General features: G+C 39.4%; 1 protein-coding gene across 2 annotated transcripts; it reads right to left on the bottom strand.

Annotated features, from left to right (window-relative positions):
• Positions 1-2,919: 2,919 nt before the first annotated feature.
• Positions 2,920-19,045, bottom strand: KLHL28 (kelch like family member 28). 2 transcript variants are annotated; one of them, XM_070748651.1, is made up of 5 exons: positions 18,538-19,045; positions 13,831-14,729; positions 11,630-12,073; positions 9,607-9,815; positions 2,920-7,241 (listed from the first exon to the last, which is right to left on the bottom strand). In XM_070748651.1, the coding sequence occupies exons 2-5, from the start codon at positions 14,727-14,729 to the stop codon at positions 7,078-7,080; spliced, it is 1,716 nt and encodes a 571-aa protein (XP_070604752.1). In that variant the 5' UTR covers positions 18,538-19,045; the 3' UTR covers positions 2,920-7,077. The 2 variants fall into 2 exon arrangements, with proteins under 2 accessions (XP_070604752.1, XP_070604759.1); XM_070748658.1 differs by lacking the exon at positions 18,538-19,045 and adding an exon at positions 17,917-17,963.
• Between the last annotated feature and the right edge of the window lie 22 nt (positions 19,046-19,067).

Genomic DNA, 19,067 nt, shown 5'->3' on the forward strand with positions numbered 1-19,067 from the left:
TATACTATTTCCTGTATTTTATCTTACGGTGGATATGTGTTTATTCCAGGCATGTTTAAAATCAGTTACATTTGCTAACCACGTCTGTTGGACGTTTGTTCCAAGCATCTGCTACTCTTTCAGTAAAATAATATTTTCTCTCGTTGCTTCTGATCTTTCCAACTAACCTCAGATTGTGCCCGCTTGTTCTGGTATTCGCTTTCCTATTAAAAACACTTCCCCCCTGAACCTTATTTAACTCTTTAACATATTTAAATGTTTCGACCATCTCCCCTTTCCCTTCTGTCCTCCAGACTATACAGATTGAGTTCATTAAGTCTTTCCTGATAGGTTTTATGCTTAAAACCTTCCACCATTTTTGTAGCCCGTCTTTGGACCCGTTCAATGTTATCAATATCTTTTTATAGGTCAGGTCTCCAGAACTGAACACAGTACAGTATTCCAAATGTGGTCTTACTAGCGATCTATACAGCAGGATCACAATCTCCCTCTTCCTGCTTGGATCCTAATGTGTCACAGAACACAGTGTTTAAAAAGTCTCCCTGCTCTGAATTAACAGGAGTCTGCTCGTACTGGCTTGAGATATGTTTTATTTATTTATTTGGATTTATATGCTGCCCTACTGTAGGCTGCTTACAACCAAATACCCATAAAATACAATTTAAAAAAACCCTAAAACAGTGCAAAACCATTTAAAACCAACAGTTGACAAAATAATTTTTAAAAACCATGCATGTATTTCCTCATTGGGGTGGTATTCAACCCAATGTACTTGGACAGGGTTAAAAATGGACAGGAAGGCAGCTTTCTGCTTCATATTGCATCACCATGGCCCTTTCAGTCTAAGGAGAGGAAAAGTTGAACAAAGCAAGATTCAAGGAACTGGGACTGAAGTAAACTATACACTTCTAGAGGTTGTCGTTGCTTTAGTTATTGTCTCCTATGTGGACGGTTTGCAGTTATGACAGTGACAAAATGGTAACTTTCGAGCCAATCCTGACATTTACAACCTTTACTGGTATATAGAGCAAAGGAAAACAAGCAAGATCATAAACATAGCCATAGTTTGACTTAGGAACAATTTTCTTAACAACTGAGTTGCTAATAATTCTAGATGTGGTTGCAACACGAAGACTATGTGTAAGGGAGTAGTCTAAGAAATTAATTTGAATGAGACATTTAAATTGGGCACTCCACCCAAAATATCTAAACAAATATTCATCTTCAGAAACAGTTTGTTATAGTAGGAGAGTTTATCATGGAACAATACAGATAGTCCATAACTTAGAACAGTTTATTTAGTTACCATTTAAAGTTACAACAAAACTGAAAAAATGTGACTTGCAATCATTTTTATGACTATTGCAGCATTGCCAGTCACATGATCAAAGTTTAGATGCTTGGTAACTGGCATGTATTTAGCTTAGCTTACTTTATTGTCATTGCACCTCATACAATTTTTCTAAACATTATCTTGCTTGCTGCACAGAATTCAGCTAAAGCCTATGTTGCTTGAAAGTAAAAACTATTCTTGCAGTTTGTTCCATCAAAATAATTATTTTTCTGTTTAAGTCTATCAGTCAGAAAGAAGTTTTCTTCCATGCACTATTTTATTTGACATTTAATTAAATGCTAGACATTTGAAGACAGAAGAACCATAGCAAGAGAAGTTAACACTGCCAAAGGTGCAAATGCTCCAACAATGGTGCCAACATGTCTGCCCAACATGTGGCATAACATTTTGTGCCCATATAGCCTTACCAGTCACGTGTGGACACACTATTGACAGCCCACAACCCGTTAGAAGTCAAGGCCCTCTTCAAACACTATGAATGATCATTTTAATTGAATTTCTTCAAGAACAAATGCATCTGTATTATTAATCTTCAATCTTGTATTACAATGTTTCTACAGAACTTGGTCTCTTCTTCCTAACAAAATGCACTAGGTTGTCCCTTCCTAATTTTGCAATTTCTATTAATTTTGTCATTTTTTTGCCTCTGTATCCGCTTTATCTTTTCATATCTCCATTAATATCTTTTGTCTTACTTTTCAAAAAGTCTTAAGTTTTAAATGTCTGGTGATTTTTCTCTTCTAAAGCTGTTCATTTAGTACTAAGTGATTCCAACAACTTTTTGTGTAAATCCTCAAACATTTTCTGAAGCAATTCTCATTTAATTCCTCTTTCTGTAAATTGTGCTAATAATCCCCTCCTCCATTCTTCCGCTTTTTCTGCTCATGTGGTAATTGTCGTTCTTCTAATTTTGTAATCAGAAATGAAAGTGTCTCAGTTATGAAGGAAAGTAAAAGGCAGGTTCGCCCCTTTATTTTTGCTTTGTCTTTCTGTACCCTTGATACATTCATCTAAAATGGCACTCCATAGTTGCAGTCACTGTCAAAATCTGGCTCACATTATCTTTACATTCTGTAAAATCTATGCTCTTAATGCTAAAAAATAACAGCCCCGCGGAAGTCAGGTCTGTTTGCATGTTTAATTCCAATATTTTAAAAAACACTTTCACCAAATTTAATATTTCTAAGTTACTGTCTCATTAACCATTTGGAACTGTTGATATCCAATTCCTGTTAAACTTGTTGCTGAAAATTTAAATCCTATATATCATCCACTCCTCCTCAGTGTCCTTCTTTATCCAGAAAGTATGTTGACTCAGTAACTGGTTTTCTTTCATCCCACTTTTCTCTTTAACTGTAAATTGATTACATGCAACTATGATTATGAAAATGATGTTTTTGCAGATTTTATGTCTATTATAGGCCATATTATGGCTGTGAGCTTGATTGAAACCCCTCAACCCTCCCAATAAAAGTGTGTTTACTAAAGAATATTTCTACTTCTAATCTGTGGTATTTAAAGATGAAGATAATCAAGTGACATATTTAAAAGAATGAAAACCAAACTTTTTTTGTCTTCATAAATTTATTTAGTAAACAGTGCACATTCAAATGAAATACTGTAGCAACAACAACAGAACATGACCACATTTAGCAAACAAAGGAGAAAATTACCTGGTGGCTTCCTACTCAACTACCATCTTTGTAAAGAAAGATGGCAGAGAGAAAAAGAACATGAAACTCTGCTGGTAGGAGAACACAACATAAAACAACACTGCCCATATCCTAACATCCACAATAAATCCCTCTCTGCAGGTCAGAATCTTACCAAAAGCTACTGTGTATGTAGGTTTAGAATTCGATCACAAAAGTGAAAACACAGAATAGCATGTAAGGCAAAGAAAAGGAATTATTTCTCAGTTCTTTCATGAATGAAAGGGGATTTAAGGCAAGTAGGAGAGTGAGCTCATATTCTGTCATAGAATGGAAGGCGTTAACAAATGAACCTTGGTAGATGGGGTAGAAGAAAAAAACAAGGAAGAAAAAAAATTGAAATAGAAGACTGCCTAGGTTTGCCACATAACAAAAATATTTAACCACTGTGAGGCTTCAATCTTAAACTCTAGCTGACATATCTCCAGGAACCCTTTTATACCATTTATTATTTATTGACTGAAGAAAAGACCCAGACAAGGTGCTAACTTCTATATCTCTCATAAAAAATTCTATATCAACAGATGCTGGCACTGGAAACAGTGTCTGGTTCTGGAGTTGTGCTTTCAATGAAGATTATAGGTAATCCTTAACTACGTTTAGTGACCAAAGTGATGACAGGGATGAAAAAAAGTGACTTATGCCCTTTCCTCACACTTACGATGGTTGCAGTATTTCCATGGTCACATGCTCAAAATTGGGGTGCTTGACAACTCATATTCATTTACAACGGCTGCAGCATCCCAAGGTTACATGATCACCATCTGAGATCTTCCCAGCTAGCTTCCGACAAACAAATTCAATGGAGGAAGCCAGCTTCAATTAATGACTGTCGTGATTTGCTTAATGGCCACAGAAAAAAAGATCATAAAACTGGGCATAACTCAGTCAACAACCTCATTTTATGATGGAAATTCCATCCCAATTGTGGTCAAAAGGTTGAGGATTACCGTTCTTGTATTATATATGCCTATAATGCTACCCGATATTATCTATGTACAAAGCTGTGGGTTATTTTTCTTTCAAACAAAAAAATCTAAAAATAAACAGCCAGGAAATGTTAAAGTGCTTTTGCTTAATCATTAAGTAAGTCACTTGAATGGTTTTGTGGAACTGGATGTTAAGGTAGGTACTATTTTAGGGAAGGCTTTCTCTAATGCTGAGCTATAAGTAGCTTATTGCAGCCTACAAATGCTAAAATTGGCTGTCCAATTTCTCTACATTTGAGTAGTTCAGTGAATGGTGAAAATGACTATGATGAGTTTATTTAAATATAGTATTATTCCCTGTATTTGCTACAGAGATAATATCTACTGCACTAGTGAATTAATCTAATTCTGACTAAAATTCTGACTTGTGTCTTAAGTTGTTGTTAATACAGATGGTCTACATAATTAAAGCAATCAATCTAATCTCCTCATGGACAAATATCAAGATAGACTCAAATAAATCAATGTCCTTAGCTGAACTGCAGAATAAGGGCTACCCTCAAACTGCCGGGAGATTTACTAATAACTCAAAAAGTGCTATATTTAGAGTAACTGACTTCTTACTGGGTACATGCCATCACCCAAAAGGGGTGCTGAAGAATATCAAATGTTGTCATGGTCTGCACTCCTTTTTTAAAACAGAAGCAAAGAATGTCCTTAACTCTGATGTTCAGGTCTGCCAGTCAAAGCAGTTTCAGTGGATACTTTGCAAAACATGCATGAACAAGGCAGGTAACCAGGTGAACTCTTCTGAAGTCCTTCAGCTACAATGTTTTTTAAGCATTTTCCACTCAGTGATCACTTTTCTGTCTTTCCTTGTTTAGAGTTATTCTGTCTGATTACCAGATTCTCACTATTTGAGAAATTTCTCAAACTACCAAGCATCAATATATTTTTTCTAAATTCAAAGGCAGCTTGAAGAAAGACCTAAGACAAAAAAACAATTTAACTTTGCATTTTTGTGAATGCAAACTGAATAGCCGTTGATCCACAACAAGCAATTGCTTCTACTGTCACATATGATTGCTTTCTTCAGAATCCAGATCTCTAAAACAAGTTTCACTGAAATGAATGAGAATGTCCTAAGCACACAGTTCCATGCATTTAAAAAATCAATGTACATGTTGCATTATGCTATTATTGCTGCATAACAAGTATCAACTAGCATATTACAAATTTCTTGTTTCATAGTTAGTTGCTTCAAAACTCTGCTTAACTCCACAAATACCTAAAGAAGATTTTTAGGATTTGATAACATCTTCAAGTGTTGGTAGAAAAATGATGTTAAGTAGTTTAAGAAGTGTGCTCTTCTGGTTTTACTTAGAACATTGATTAGCTCATGGAAGAAGAAGAGCTTTTGCAGCTTTGGTTAGCTGCCATTCTTATTACAGAGCACAAGCTACTAGTCCATAATCTCCCCTTTCATGTAGACAGGTTTAAAATATAGGTCAGCCACACGTTATTATTGCATGTTTGTGAACACTATCAAAAATCATGCTAAAGGGAAATGAGGACAAATGTACTTCCTAAGGGAGAAAAGTCAAGACAAGAATAAACTGAAGTACAACTCTTTCAACAAAGCAGAAATATACACTGAAAAGTACCTGAAAGAGAAAACTGCAGAAACAGTTTCGGTTATCTATTTTAAATAATATTAAAAAATAAGGTCATGCTTTGTTCTCTTAGAACCTTAACAGTGAGTTTCAGGATGATGTATCGATGACCAAATTTCAGTGAGAAATTGCCCTATTACAGAACAATCCAATCACTACTAAAAAGTTCTGCTAAGTTGTAGAATATCTCAAAACAATGTTTGGGGAAGCAGCTAAGAATGCAGAGATAAATACCCAGTATTGTTACGTAATTCATTTTTTTAAGGAGGAGAACTATCTCTGAGGAAATCAATACTCCCTCCATTCTCTAATCTGTTCAGGCTTCTGCTCACCAGACATGCTCATCTAAGAAATATTAGCATAAGAAAGATAATTTCACAGGAATAGAAAAGAAAAATAGAGTTATGTATCAATTTAGTAGGTATGTCTTGCAGACCACTAATGATAAAAAAGGTATTAATGCAGTCAAAAATATGCCTTAAGTTCAATGCTGTACATATTCAAACCATCCTTCTTAATATTTCTAACAATCTCAACAATCTAATTGTTTAGCACCATGTCAAAGTCAGTTCGCACTGAAAATTTGGTTGTACATTCTTTGTAGTCACGTGTGGGCTACACAGAAGTGGAAGATATTTCTTTCTGGAACATTTACATGGGTGCTGGCATATCATTACGCATAATTTTAATAAAACCCAAGTCACTGGGCTTTCTCTATCAGTTTAAAAGCTGTAGGTCTTCAGATAAATGGCAAGAAGGGTTACCTTTCAGATGTACAGACAGGTCCAAATAATGTAAGAATAAAAATAAAACTTTAAATGCATTGAGCTGAAAACAGCTATCCGTTCTTATCCTCCAGTAAATTATCCCTCCACTTCGAATGGAGGCGGCGTATTAAGTGCAGATAAACAAATTACAGTATCTGATATTTACAAAACCTGCATTAGTGGGTGGAGGAAAAGGCAGCCCTTTAACTGTTTATAAAAAATGTGAAGCAATCATGGTCTCTATGTAAATATGGAGACAGACATCTAATAAGATTGTGCAACACAGTCAAATGATCCCACCCCTTTAGCAATATTACCTATGCCAGTCACAGGAAGCTAAAGATCAAAGCTCTGAGATTGGGAGGGTTTTTTTTGCCAATTGCAGGCAACACAGTGCTTCTTTTATCAAGAGAAATTATTTCAGATCAATAACAATGTGCAACTTGGATCCCCATTAGAAAGACAGTTCCATATTCTCTCCTTCCATTTCTTTCCTATCAACAATATCCAATTCTCATTTGGGGTTCACCTGTTTGCATTACAATTAAGTCATTTCTCCTTTCTCCCATCTTGAAGAAATACACTTTCTGCTTTGTACAGGTTGGGCATGTTCAGTGCTACTTGCGTCCTCAAATGCATTCTTCAAAGTGCAGTCAAGCCAAAATTACAACGGCAGTACATCATACCAGAAGTGTCCATCCAGTTGTCAGATATAGGGTCGTATTTCTGTACGGTATTAAGATAGGATGACCCTGAGTGTCCACCAACTACATAAAGATACGTATCAATTACAGCTGCACCAACTCCTATGGGGAAGAAAAAAAGAAAACATATATATTTAACATTACAAAATCAAGTCCTTTCCATGAGAGAAACACACAGATTATACACACACACACATCACAATTTAAATAAGTGATAAAGAGCTTGTGGTCATTATGAGGAAGATAGGATGCAGGAGTATTACATATGTTCACCATCTTCAGATATATGTAAAAAAAGGCAAGTAAAAACCTAATCATCATGATGAATGCTGTAATGTGGAGGGTGGAAAATGTCCAAAGATTAGGTATTTTCCTGAGGGAAGGAAGGAACACCTGTAACATTCTACCTTCAACATCTCTTCACTGCCTTTCTCTATCATGGAGCCTAGCAAAAGACAATGGTATAGGAAACTCAGAACAGAAATGGCCAAATATTACTCCAATATCATGAAAATGGGTTAGGCAGTAAATGTTTTCTGGAACAAATTCTTGGCCTCCAGGTTATGCTTTTACTGCCATAAAGAGCTTTGGCTGAGGAAGAAAACAGCAATTTATCCTTGAAGTTTTGAGCTGAAATAGCTATATTCTCTAGAATCAAGTATCTAATAAATAAGCAGTTGAAATAACAGCTCCACTTCCTCAGACCCAACAGTATATATTCTGGTTAGGTTGGGATTCTATTTTTTCTCCTTTTCTTTTTTGAATTTATTTATTTATTGGATTTGTATGCCGCTCCTCTCCGGAGACTCGGGGCGGCTAACAGCAATAAGACAGCGTACAATAATAATCCAATACTAAAAACGATTAAAAACCTATTAATATAAAAATCAAACATACAGACAGACATATCATGCATAAAATTGTAAAGGCTTAGGGGGAAAGGGAATCTCAATTCCCCCATGCCTGGCGGCAGAGGTGGATTTTAAGTAGCTTACAAAAGGCAAGGAGGGTGGGGGCAATTCTAATCTCTGGGGGGAGTTGGTTCCAGAGGGCCGGGGCCACCACAGAGAAGGCTCTTCCCCTGGGTCCCGCCAAGCGGCATTGTTTAGTTGACGGGACCCGGAGAGGTCCCTGGGATTCGTGCAGCAGAAGGCGGTCCCTGAGATAATCTGGTCCAGTGCCATGAGGGGCTTTATAGGTCATAACCAACACTTTGAACTGTGACCGGAAACTGATCGGCAACCAATGCAGACTGCGGAGTGTTGGTGCAACATGGGCATATCTCAAGACAATGGGGAAAAGGATGTTGGCACTATTGAATTGAATGAAACAGAGGTCATGGGAGAGGCCTGTGTGTGTCATGTTTGTTTGGTGTGGTACTTGAAGCTTGAGAAGTCTGTGAATTGATCAACTACAAGCTTTCACTCAGCTTGGAAGCTTTTTCTGCTAAACTGGATATTAGGCTGAACAGACAGGGAAGCCCTGTCTCTGTTGAAGTGTATGCCTCATGAGTAAGTGGTTGCTAGCTGGCTGTCTCTCCAGAAATGCTTCAGCAGTGAACATCAGAGGAGACCTCATAAGGAAAGCCATCTATTCCAGATATCATCCTTTCTCCAGTCATTTCTCTTCTATGCCTATTTCTTCATAAGCTCAGCCTCCCCTTGGACTCTGCAAAATTTACCTGCACCATGCCTGTTAGCTGCAAGGCCAGAACAAGAGGGAGAAAAGAATATGGTCTTTCCAGAGGAAGATTTATTTTTACAGACTGTGCTTTATAGTTTGCTGAGATCTGTTGCAATCCTAACACCTGAGCCAAATAATGAAATGGTAGGATGGAAATAATGGAGATTCTGCATTACACGCATGATGTTTGAAAATTCCAAAATATGGACTAGTTCTCAAATATCTACGGTAATTGCCTTACAGGAAGAGGGTCCTGTAAGGATAATTCCTGTAAGGATAGAAATTACTAGAAGAGTAAATAAAAAACCATCTGAATTGCATTCATTAACAGCTATAAGATCTAGAATGGTATCAAATGAATTACCTAAGCAATATTATTACTCAATCACCAAAGCATCTAACTCTAGAATTGACATGTTGTCTATCCACATTCACACAAAACTAAGTTTAATTTATTTTGTTAGAAAGCCCTCTGAAGCCCTAAATGATCCAACATTTTATTCCATCTTTATTTCTATAATCACCCCTATAAATGCTGTTCAAATAATTCTCTCTGTTCCCTTTTCTAGGGGTTTTTGGGTTTATCATAAGTTTATTTTTTTAGGACTTGGAACATTCTTACACATTATCCCATTTGTGTAGAAGTAGCACAGTAAGGGAGAACTCTGATGATTTTTTTTCATTCAAAGTAAGACTTAATTGCTCCCAAAGTGACATGAAAAAAAGAACAAAAAAATTCAACTGAACAGGAGCAGTTTAGATAATAAACTGAGAAATTCATTACCAGTTCGGGGTTCCTTCATTGGATGACAGATAGTCCATTGGTTTTGGTGTGGATCATACCGCTCAATGCTGGACAAATGAGAAACACCATTGTGCCCTCCAACTACAAAAATAAAACCCAACATAACCCCAACGCCAAAGTTTATTCTCTTGTCTGCCATTGGTACAACTGCTTCCCAGGAGTCCTTGTTGGGATCATAACGTTCCACACTGCAAATGGAAACAAACAACAGCATTTAATGACCAGAGTTTCTACTGATTAGTGCAAGTTAGTACTGTAGCTGCTTTCAGGAGGGATAACCAGCAAGTTGCAATTCCCACACGAATGTAGCTTCAATGGCCTCTTGAGATACAAGTTACAGTCAAGGTATTTTGATAGCACATAAAACTCTACAGTCAAGATGGAAATCAGGGACCAAAAGGAGAGAAAGGATTGAATATGACTTAAGGTATAAAACAAAGCAACTTTTTTAAAAAATCAATGGATGTATGACAATTATACGATTGAGGAGATAAGGGGACGTATGGCATCTAGCCACAATACAATACCAAAAAAGCCCACCCCCACCTAACCCTAGTTTAATGGGATTTAATTGTGTCCTTTTGATGATTAAAATACAGGTAATCCTTGACATCTAACAGTTCATTTAGTGACTGTTTGAAGTTACAATGGCACTGAAAAAAATAGCTTATGACCAGTTTTTACACTTACTACCGTTGCAGCTCCATAGTCACATGATCATATTCAGATGCTAAGCAACTAACTCGTATTTATGATGGTTGCCGTGATCATATGATCACGGCCTGTGACATTCTGACAAGCAAACTCAATGAGAAAACCAGATTCATTTAACAACCATGTTACTAACTTAACAGCCACAGTGATTCACTTAACAAATGTGGCAAGGAAGGTCATAAAATGGGGCAAAATTCAAGAGTCTCGCTTAGCAACAGAAATTTTGGGCTCAATTGTTGTACCTGTACCACAGACATTCCACATATAATTAACGAAGAGCTAAAAAAAATCTGTAAAAAGGTAGCAAATGTAGGACAATAAAGAGACTCAAAACGTATACCTGTAGCAATGTAAAGGAAGTAAAATGTTGGTTTCTGACATGTGTGTGCACATGTTGTATTATGCAGGCATTGTTACACTGAGAATTAATAATATAGTAGAGGGTCCTGTATATTATTGTTTATTTATTATTTATTTATTTATTGGATTTGTATGCCGCCCCTTTCCGCAGACTCGGGGCGGCTAACAACAGCAATAAAACGGTGTATAACAAAATCCAATACTTAAAACAGTTAAAAACCTATTATATAAAAACCAATCATACATACAGACATACCATGCATAAAATTGTAAAGGCCTAGGGGGAAGTGTATCTCAGTTCCCCCATGCCTGGCGGCAGAGGTGGGTTTTAAGCAGCTTTCGAAAGGCAAGGAGGGTGGGGGCAATTCTAATCTCTGGGGGAGTTGGTTCCAGAGGGCCGGGGCCGCCACAGAGAAGGCTCTTCCTCTGGGTCCCGCCAAGCAACATTGTTTGGTTGACAGGACCCGGAGAAGACCCACTCTGTGGGACCTAACTGGTCGCTGGGATTCGTGCAGCAGAAGGCGGTCCCTGAGGTAATCTGGTCCAGTGCCATGAAGGGCTTTATAGGTCATAACCAACACTTTGAATTGTGACCGGAAATTGATCGGCAACCAATGCAGACTGCGGCGTGTTGGTGTAACATGGGCATAATAATAATAATAATAATAATAATAATAATAATAATAATAATAATAATAATAATTTATTAGATTTGTATGCCGCCCCTCTCCGAATATTTGGGAAAGCCCATGATTGCTCTTGCAGCTGCATTCTGCACGATCTGAAGTTTCCGAACACTTTTCAAATTGTTCTGCTGCATACCACCAAGAGTCACTTTCCATGACAGGGTACCCATATAATATGATCAAATCCAATCAATAAATATATAAGAACAACGGTAAATTGCCAAGTTTAAACATGCACTTGCCTGTTCATATGAGCTGGACCATATCCCCCAATGGCATAAATCATTCCATCTAAAACAGCTGCAGCAAAGCAACTCCTGGTTTTGTTCATTGGTGCAACAGGCTGCCACTCCTTCACCTTGGGAATATACTTCTCCACGGATTGCAGGTAGGACTGCCCATCATAACCTCCCAAGGCATAGATTTCTCGTGACAAAACTGTTACACCCAAAGTACTTCGGCTCTCATTCATACTCTCAATCGATGTCCAAGTGTTTGTATCAGGGTCCCAGCATTCCACAGAGCTTTCATGCTTCCGATAATTGATGCCTTGACACATGTGGGTTGCAATTCCTCCTATTACATAGATTTTCTGATCAAGGGCACAGATTCCAAATTCATAGCGAGGAACACTCAGAGGTGCCAAGCCTATCCAAGAGTCATTCTTAGGAAAATACATCTCAACACTGGAGAAGACAAAAAACAACCATGAGGCAAAATGGAATTTCAATATATCGACAGCTGATATCCCAAATGGAATTTAAACACTTTTATCCCATGTCCATTTCCAACAGTTTTTTTAAAATGCTGGTTTGAGTTGTTTGATACTGAACCATCTTCTAAACAGACCCTAAGCACAAAAACATTGTCACTGAATTAGTATTTTGTGTTAAGCCATATATGGTTTGAGCTTTATGCTTTGGATAAACGAAGTCATTGTGTAAATAATAGCTGATGGTTTAGCAGCTAAGTATGATCTCTGTAGAATATTCATCAAATTAATTATAAACAAACCACTGCTCAGTATGAGGTATGTAACCAGTCTCTAAATCATAAGGGTTAGAAAGAAATTCTGGATAACAAATCTTTAAAATAATTTTACTTGCAATATTTATTTATATGAAACTAAATTAAGAATGCAATCATGTGATTTGTTCTGAGAACAAATAGGGGATACTTTCACATAATATTCCTTGAACCACAATACTTTATATCACTCAACTTTTACCAAAGCAGAGCTTTGTTCTGAAAAAACAGTTCAGCTACTTAATGAAAAGATTGCTTACTGGAACTGAAAGGACCTAAAAAAATATGGTCCATAAATGGAGATGAAGGCAGACAAGTGGCTGATTTGATTGTCATTGCCATGGGAGTGGATTCTTTTTTAATGGGATATCATATGGTGGATGTTTTTAAATATTATAAGGGCCACCAATGTCACCTGGGTATGAGTTGAGCAGTTCTATAAATTTGTTTGTAAATACATTAACTTAGATTCTGTTAAATGGGCAAATTCTGGAGAGTGAAGTCACCCTAGCTAGTTTCTCCCTTTATCTTTCATAATCTTTCAATTTGCTCCTGCTGCAAAAAAGGATTGAATGTATAAGCAGTTCACACAAAATCTATTCTCACCTAAATCTTTAGAGCAGTCTGAGCAAAAGGATTATGAGGAAGAAAAGGAATTTAAACTAATAGCAGTATCCATTCCATTGTACTTTAATAAAACTGACTTCTATTCAATATTTGGAGATAATATAGTCAAGTAAAATATAGCCCTAAAAAGGTGAGTCGGGGCATAACTGAGTTGGTGACTTTGTAAATATGACCTATCATACATTTTACAGCTTGCAATTTTAGGCAATGAAACTGAATACAGGAGTCTGAGGAGAGGGGCAGCATACAAATCTAATAAATATAATTAACCTTAAAACATTTCTTTGTTGTAGTAACAACCTTAACAGTTGATAAAGAAAAATAATAAGACCATTCATATTTCTGACAGAACAGAAGTTAGATTTGCAGTTGTTATTTATATTATCATTTTAAACTTAATTGTGGGGAACAAACCCTGAAATCTCTTTCCTGTTTAGTAAATGGGATAAATCGTTAAGATTGATATGATTAAGATAAAAATTCTGGGACTAAAAGAATGCTAATGATTCTTACAAGTCTGTGACAGTGAAAACAGCAGCAAAATGAAGAATATTCAAAAGTGTAACACCCTGATTAATTATCTGCTTTTCTAAGGTTTCTGTGTTCCAAGCTATTCCCTTTTTCTACTATGGCATAACAAACAACTGAAGGTTGTCAAAACCTGTCTAGTTTTTTTCAGAGACAAGTTTTGCTAGCTACTTTGACTTGTAAATAGAAGAGGTTAGCAAGACAAGGCTGCTTAAATCCAGGAGGGGTTTTTTTGGTTGTTCTTGTGGCTTTTATTTCTCACCTTTCCAAACAAGCAAAGAGTCCAGCTTTTCCTCCCACTGCACAGAGCACTTTAGGAGGGCAGCGAGGACGTGTAGTTAGTACAGTCTGATATGAAAGCCTGTGTTCAGGCATGAAATGGTACTTCAGGGCTTCATTCAACAGGTGTTTACAGGTATGGTCATCACGAATGAGATGATTGGCTTCATAAAGTCTTGTGAGAAATTTAACACTCAACAGAGGCAGCCGTACACAGTGAAGTAGCTGCGCCAGAAATTTCTGACGCTCCTGCACATCATACTTGATCCAAGATTCCAGCGCATAAAAAACCTTTTCCTCTGTAACCACATTCAAGCAGTCATTGGAAACAATTTCATCCAGCTCAGAATGGGTAAGTTCAAAGAACTCTTCTGTCTGACAAACATCTTCAAAGTTCTGACAAATATATTTATTGGCAGCCGAGTACAGATCATGGCAGCCATAAGTCTCTGCAAAACGGGAGATACCAATACAATTGCCAGGATCCAGCTGGCTTTCTAAAAAGGTGCAACATTCTTTCAGCACAAGCTTGATTTGCAAGAGATTGGCAGCGGGCAGAAGTGATTCTACGGTGTCCTGTGATATGAATACAGTCCCAGTATATGCATATTCCACTATGGCCTGCAGAGCTGCTTCTGCAATGCACTGGAATTCTACTTCGGAATTTTCTTTTTCAGAGAGATTGCCACTGAACATGGCTTTGAAATATGGACTGATACTAGCAAGCACAACTTTATGGGCATGGATCTTGACATCTCCAACCCGAAGGATGACATCACAAAGTTCATGGTGCTGGCGGAGTAAGTTCAGGCCTTGCAGGAGTTGCTCTGAATGCAGGGGTATTAAATTAGCAATCATATAGGTTGGAGATGACTGGTCCATCTGTGAAAATAAATTTAAAAAACATCTTCATAATTTTTTAAACTAATATACATTTGATACATATATAAAGCAATATAAGGACTCATGTCCTTATCACAATGCAATATCGTCCATAGAGGGAAACTGAAAACTTCACAAAACTGCATCTAGTGCAAAATGCAACAGTCTGTTTATTGAGCCACTGGAGCCAATTTATGGTAATTTTGTGAACTTTGCATTGGTTACCAATGAATTTCTAGGTGAATTTTCATGTCCTAGTTTGACTTATATTGCTTGACTCCTATGTACTCCAACCAGATTTGGGTCATTTAAGTGTCCCTTGCAAAGGTTTCATATGAAGTAAATATAACCAGAATGTGCTTGTTTTCCAATACAGTGTTAAAATTATGAAATAGCCCCTCTTGAGATTATGAATGTCAACAAATTATTCTCCCTGTATTTTATTTCAAATCTTTCTAATTTTAAAAAATGACTGAGCTTCTTTATCTTAATTCATATCCATATCTCTGCTTTCCTTATCTTCTTTTCACACACACACATAAACACAAATACATAGATACATACACCAAGGTTCGACAAACCCAGGCGCCTGGTCGCCAGTGGCGCCTAGAAAATGTTGTCTGGCGCCTAGAAGGGCGCTGCGGTGCCTCTGACCTCTCCGCTCCTGCCCGATGCCGCGGTTTCTGGCGCTCTCCTGCTGGGTCCCAAAGAAGGCAGGCAGGAAGGAGAGCTCCATTCTTCGCGCCTTTTTCCCGCCTTCCTTCTTTGGGGCCCAGCAGGAGAGCGCCAGAAACCGCGGCATCGAGCAGGAACCGGGAGGTCGGAGGCACCGGCACGGCAGCGCCCGCCCAGCTGAAGGTTCCCTGTCGTCATCGGCAAGTGTCCTTTGGTTGCCCGGCGGGAGGGCACTGGCGGTGGGAGCGGGGGGGGGGGGGGCGCGGCTGCAGCGGCACAGGCAGTCGCGGGGAGATGGCGGGGGGAGGGGGGGGCGGCTAAAGCGGCCCCGGGCACCGTTCCCTGTACGCTTTTCCAGGGGCGCGCAGGGAGCCGCGGCCACCCGCCCGCCTACCGGATTTCCCTCCGCGCGGCTGGGGAGGTGGATTCGCCGCCCCCGCCAGCCCGATCTCCCTCCAGTGGCTGGTGACGTAGTTCTACCGCCCTCGCCAGCCTGATCTCCCTCCGTGGGGGGGTGGGGGGCGACGAACCGACGACCGGGGGCTGTCCGTCCGTGTTGGGTGGTGCAGGGCAGGCACAGGCAGCCCCAGGGGAGAACAAGGGAGGGAGAGAAAGGAAAGAGAGAGTAAGGGAGGGAGAGAAAATTGAATGAAGGAGGGAGAGAAAGAAAGAGTAAGAAGCAGAAAGGATAGAGAAAAAGGAAGAGAAAGGGAGGGGGAGAAAGGAAAGAGGGAGGAAGGGGGGGAGAGAAAATTGAATGAAGGAGGGAGAGAAAGAAAGAGTAAGAAGTAGAAAGGATAGAGAAAAAGGAAGAGAAAGGGAGGGGGAGAAAGGAAAGAGGGAGGAAGGGGGAGAGAAAGAAGATATGAAGGAGGGAGAAAAAGAAAGAGAGATAGGAAGGAAAGAGGGAGAGAAAGGAATGAGAGAGAAAGGGAGGGAGAGAAAGGGAATGAAAGAGGGAGAAGGGGTGAGAGATAGAAAGGATAGACAGAAAGGGAGAGAAAGGAAAGAGAGAAAGGGAGGGAGAGGAAGGAAAGAGATGAGAGAGGAAGGAGGAGACAGAGGGGGTGAAAGCGATGTCAGGTGGAGACTCGGCAAAAAACCAAGTTTGCTTAAAAAAAATTCTGGCTCCTAAATTTTTTGGCTGGCTCCTAGATTCTGAACAACTTTGTCGACCCCTGACATACACACATACAAGCTCTGAGTCTTCGGACAGGTGCGGCATACAAATCTAATAAATTGTTGTTGTTGTTATTATTATTTTATTTGCAGTGATTTACATATTTTAATAACAGTAAGAAAAAAGAACTGTACTGAAATAGAAAATTTGAGTCTGAAACATTGCGAGTATGAAGCGGAAAATAATGTCTGCCTAAAGCTAGCAATAAGACAATAATCACAGTATGGCTATATATTCTCTATCTCATACTGTTTCGTTTATGTGCTGTAAGCAGGGCAACACTTTAAAATGCTAAAAAAGTTTCTTTAGGATGTACAGAAAAGCGAACATCTAGTGAGTCATTGAAGTAGTATGTCTGTTATAGAGGTACATTTATATTCCCATTGCTCTAAAGCAACTTTTTAGTGTCCAATCATAATGCTTTACAACAAACTCTTTAAGTGCTTTATCTTTAAGCTCCATGAATTTTTATGGCTATGGAATGCTCACACATTTCTGGCAAAGATTATTTTGGAAGTCCTTATCACAATAATTAGTAAAATGTGAATGTTTTAGAACTTCCTCTCCAGAGCAGGCCTGCCATCAATTCCCACCTTGCTGATGAAAAGCCAGGCATGTTGGGCAGGCCATCGGCAACACCTCCTGGGAAACCCTGGCACAAGATCGACCAACATGGTACATGCTGATCCACCAAGGCTGCCAGACATCTGAGGTCAAAGATCATTCATAGCAGAAGAGAAGTGAGCACTCTGCAAAGCCAGAGTTGCAAATGCTGTGACAATGGTGCCCACAAATCTGCCCAACATGTGGCAGAACATTTCGTGCCCTTATAGGCTTTACCAGCCACCTGCAGACACATTGCGTACCCATTAGATGTCAAGGTCCTTTTCGAACATGATGGATGAACATCACTAAAGCATGAAAGATTTAGAACCACCACATTATTCCCCCACAGGTCCCTATGTTAAAATCTACCCCTGCATTTGAAAACCAGCCATTTACAGCATGTACATTTGACTATAGAGTAGCATTTACACTTACTGTATATAGAAACATAGAAGACTGACGGCAGAAAAAGACCTCATGATTCATCTAGTCTGCCCTTATATTATTTTTGTATTTTATCTTAGGATGGATATATGTTTGTCCCAGGCATGTTTAAATTTAGTTACTGTGGATTTACCAACCACGAAGTTTGTTCCAAGGATCTACTACTCTTTCAGTAAAATAATATTTTCTCATGTTGCTTCACAGTGCTTCACAGCCCTTTCTAAGTGATTTACAGAGAGTAAGCATCTTGCCCCCAACAATCTGGGTCCTCATTTTACCCACCTTGGAAGAATGGAAGGCTGAGTCAACCTTGAGCCTACTGAAATTCAATCTGCCAAACTGCTGGCAGCCGGTGATCAGCAGAAGTAGCTGGCAGTACTGCATTCTAACGAGGTTCTATGATTATGACAAGTTCGGTACAAAGCAAATAATCAACTTTAACCTCACTCTTCTTGTCTCAAGAGAGACATTACAGAAATCGCCACCAAGTCTCTTGAAAGCCAAGTCAATCACGTTCTGTTCTTGCATTCAGGTCTAGTAACCACAACTCCCCAGCAGACTATCCCCAATATTACTGGATAACCCCCCCCCCCCGAAAACAGTTAGCGAGCACGTAGAGATGATAAAGGCACATTAACCTGCCCAGGGGGAAGAGCCCTCCCTTCTAACCTCCGCCTCATATTATGCTTGCTGCTGTTGTTGTTGTTGTTGTTGTTGTTGATTAAATTTGTATGCCGCCACTCCGTAGACTCGGGGCGGCATACAAATTTAATAAATAATAATATTTATTATTAATGTTGTTTGCCCCCCTCGATATCGTTCTCGAGTCACGCCTTCTCTGGTTCAAATTCCTCCATTTCGGCCATTCCCCCACAATTAATATCACAGAGGAGGGTAACTCACCGGACTCAGGGGACGGCAGCCCGAGCGGGCGGAGGCCTCAGCGGGCTCCTTTCAGGCACAACAAAACAGGCAGACGCAGCGGAAGAGGAGAAAAGAAAGAGGCGACTGCGGTCTGCGTCATTTCCGCTAACGATCCACAGACTCCTCCCTCCAAAATTTTCGACTCCCGGCAGCCTTTTCAACCGTTCACGGGGAGAGGCGTGTGTACCACAATCGTGCTTTCCAATGTTGCATTTAAAACAAAGTAAAAAAAAAAATCAACCTTTCCTGGGTGTAGATAATATTAGCACCATTGAAGACTTTTGGCCCTGTTTCGTGAGGGAATGAACTACATGCCCCGGCGCGCACTGCGCGCGCCGAGGTCTTCCACGAGCGTCTTGTGCCCGCGAGACCCGCCTGAAGCGTCCCTGCCAGGCGGCCTTCGGTGGCTTCCCCTCTACGCTTCCTATTGGAACGATTGAAAGCGCCGCTGTTCTATCAGAGCCGGGCGTTGTGCGCACGCGCAGTCGAGGCCTCCGTCGTGGCCGAGG

This window comes from Erythrolamprus reginae, chromosome 1 (assembly GCF_031021105.1).
Source record: "Erythrolamprus reginae isolate rEryReg1 chromosome 1, rEryReg1.hap1, whole genome shotgun sequence".
In the NCBI taxonomy this organism is placed as follows: domain Eukaryota; kingdom Metazoa; phylum Chordata; class Lepidosauria; order Squamata; family Dipsadidae; genus Erythrolamprus; species Erythrolamprus reginae.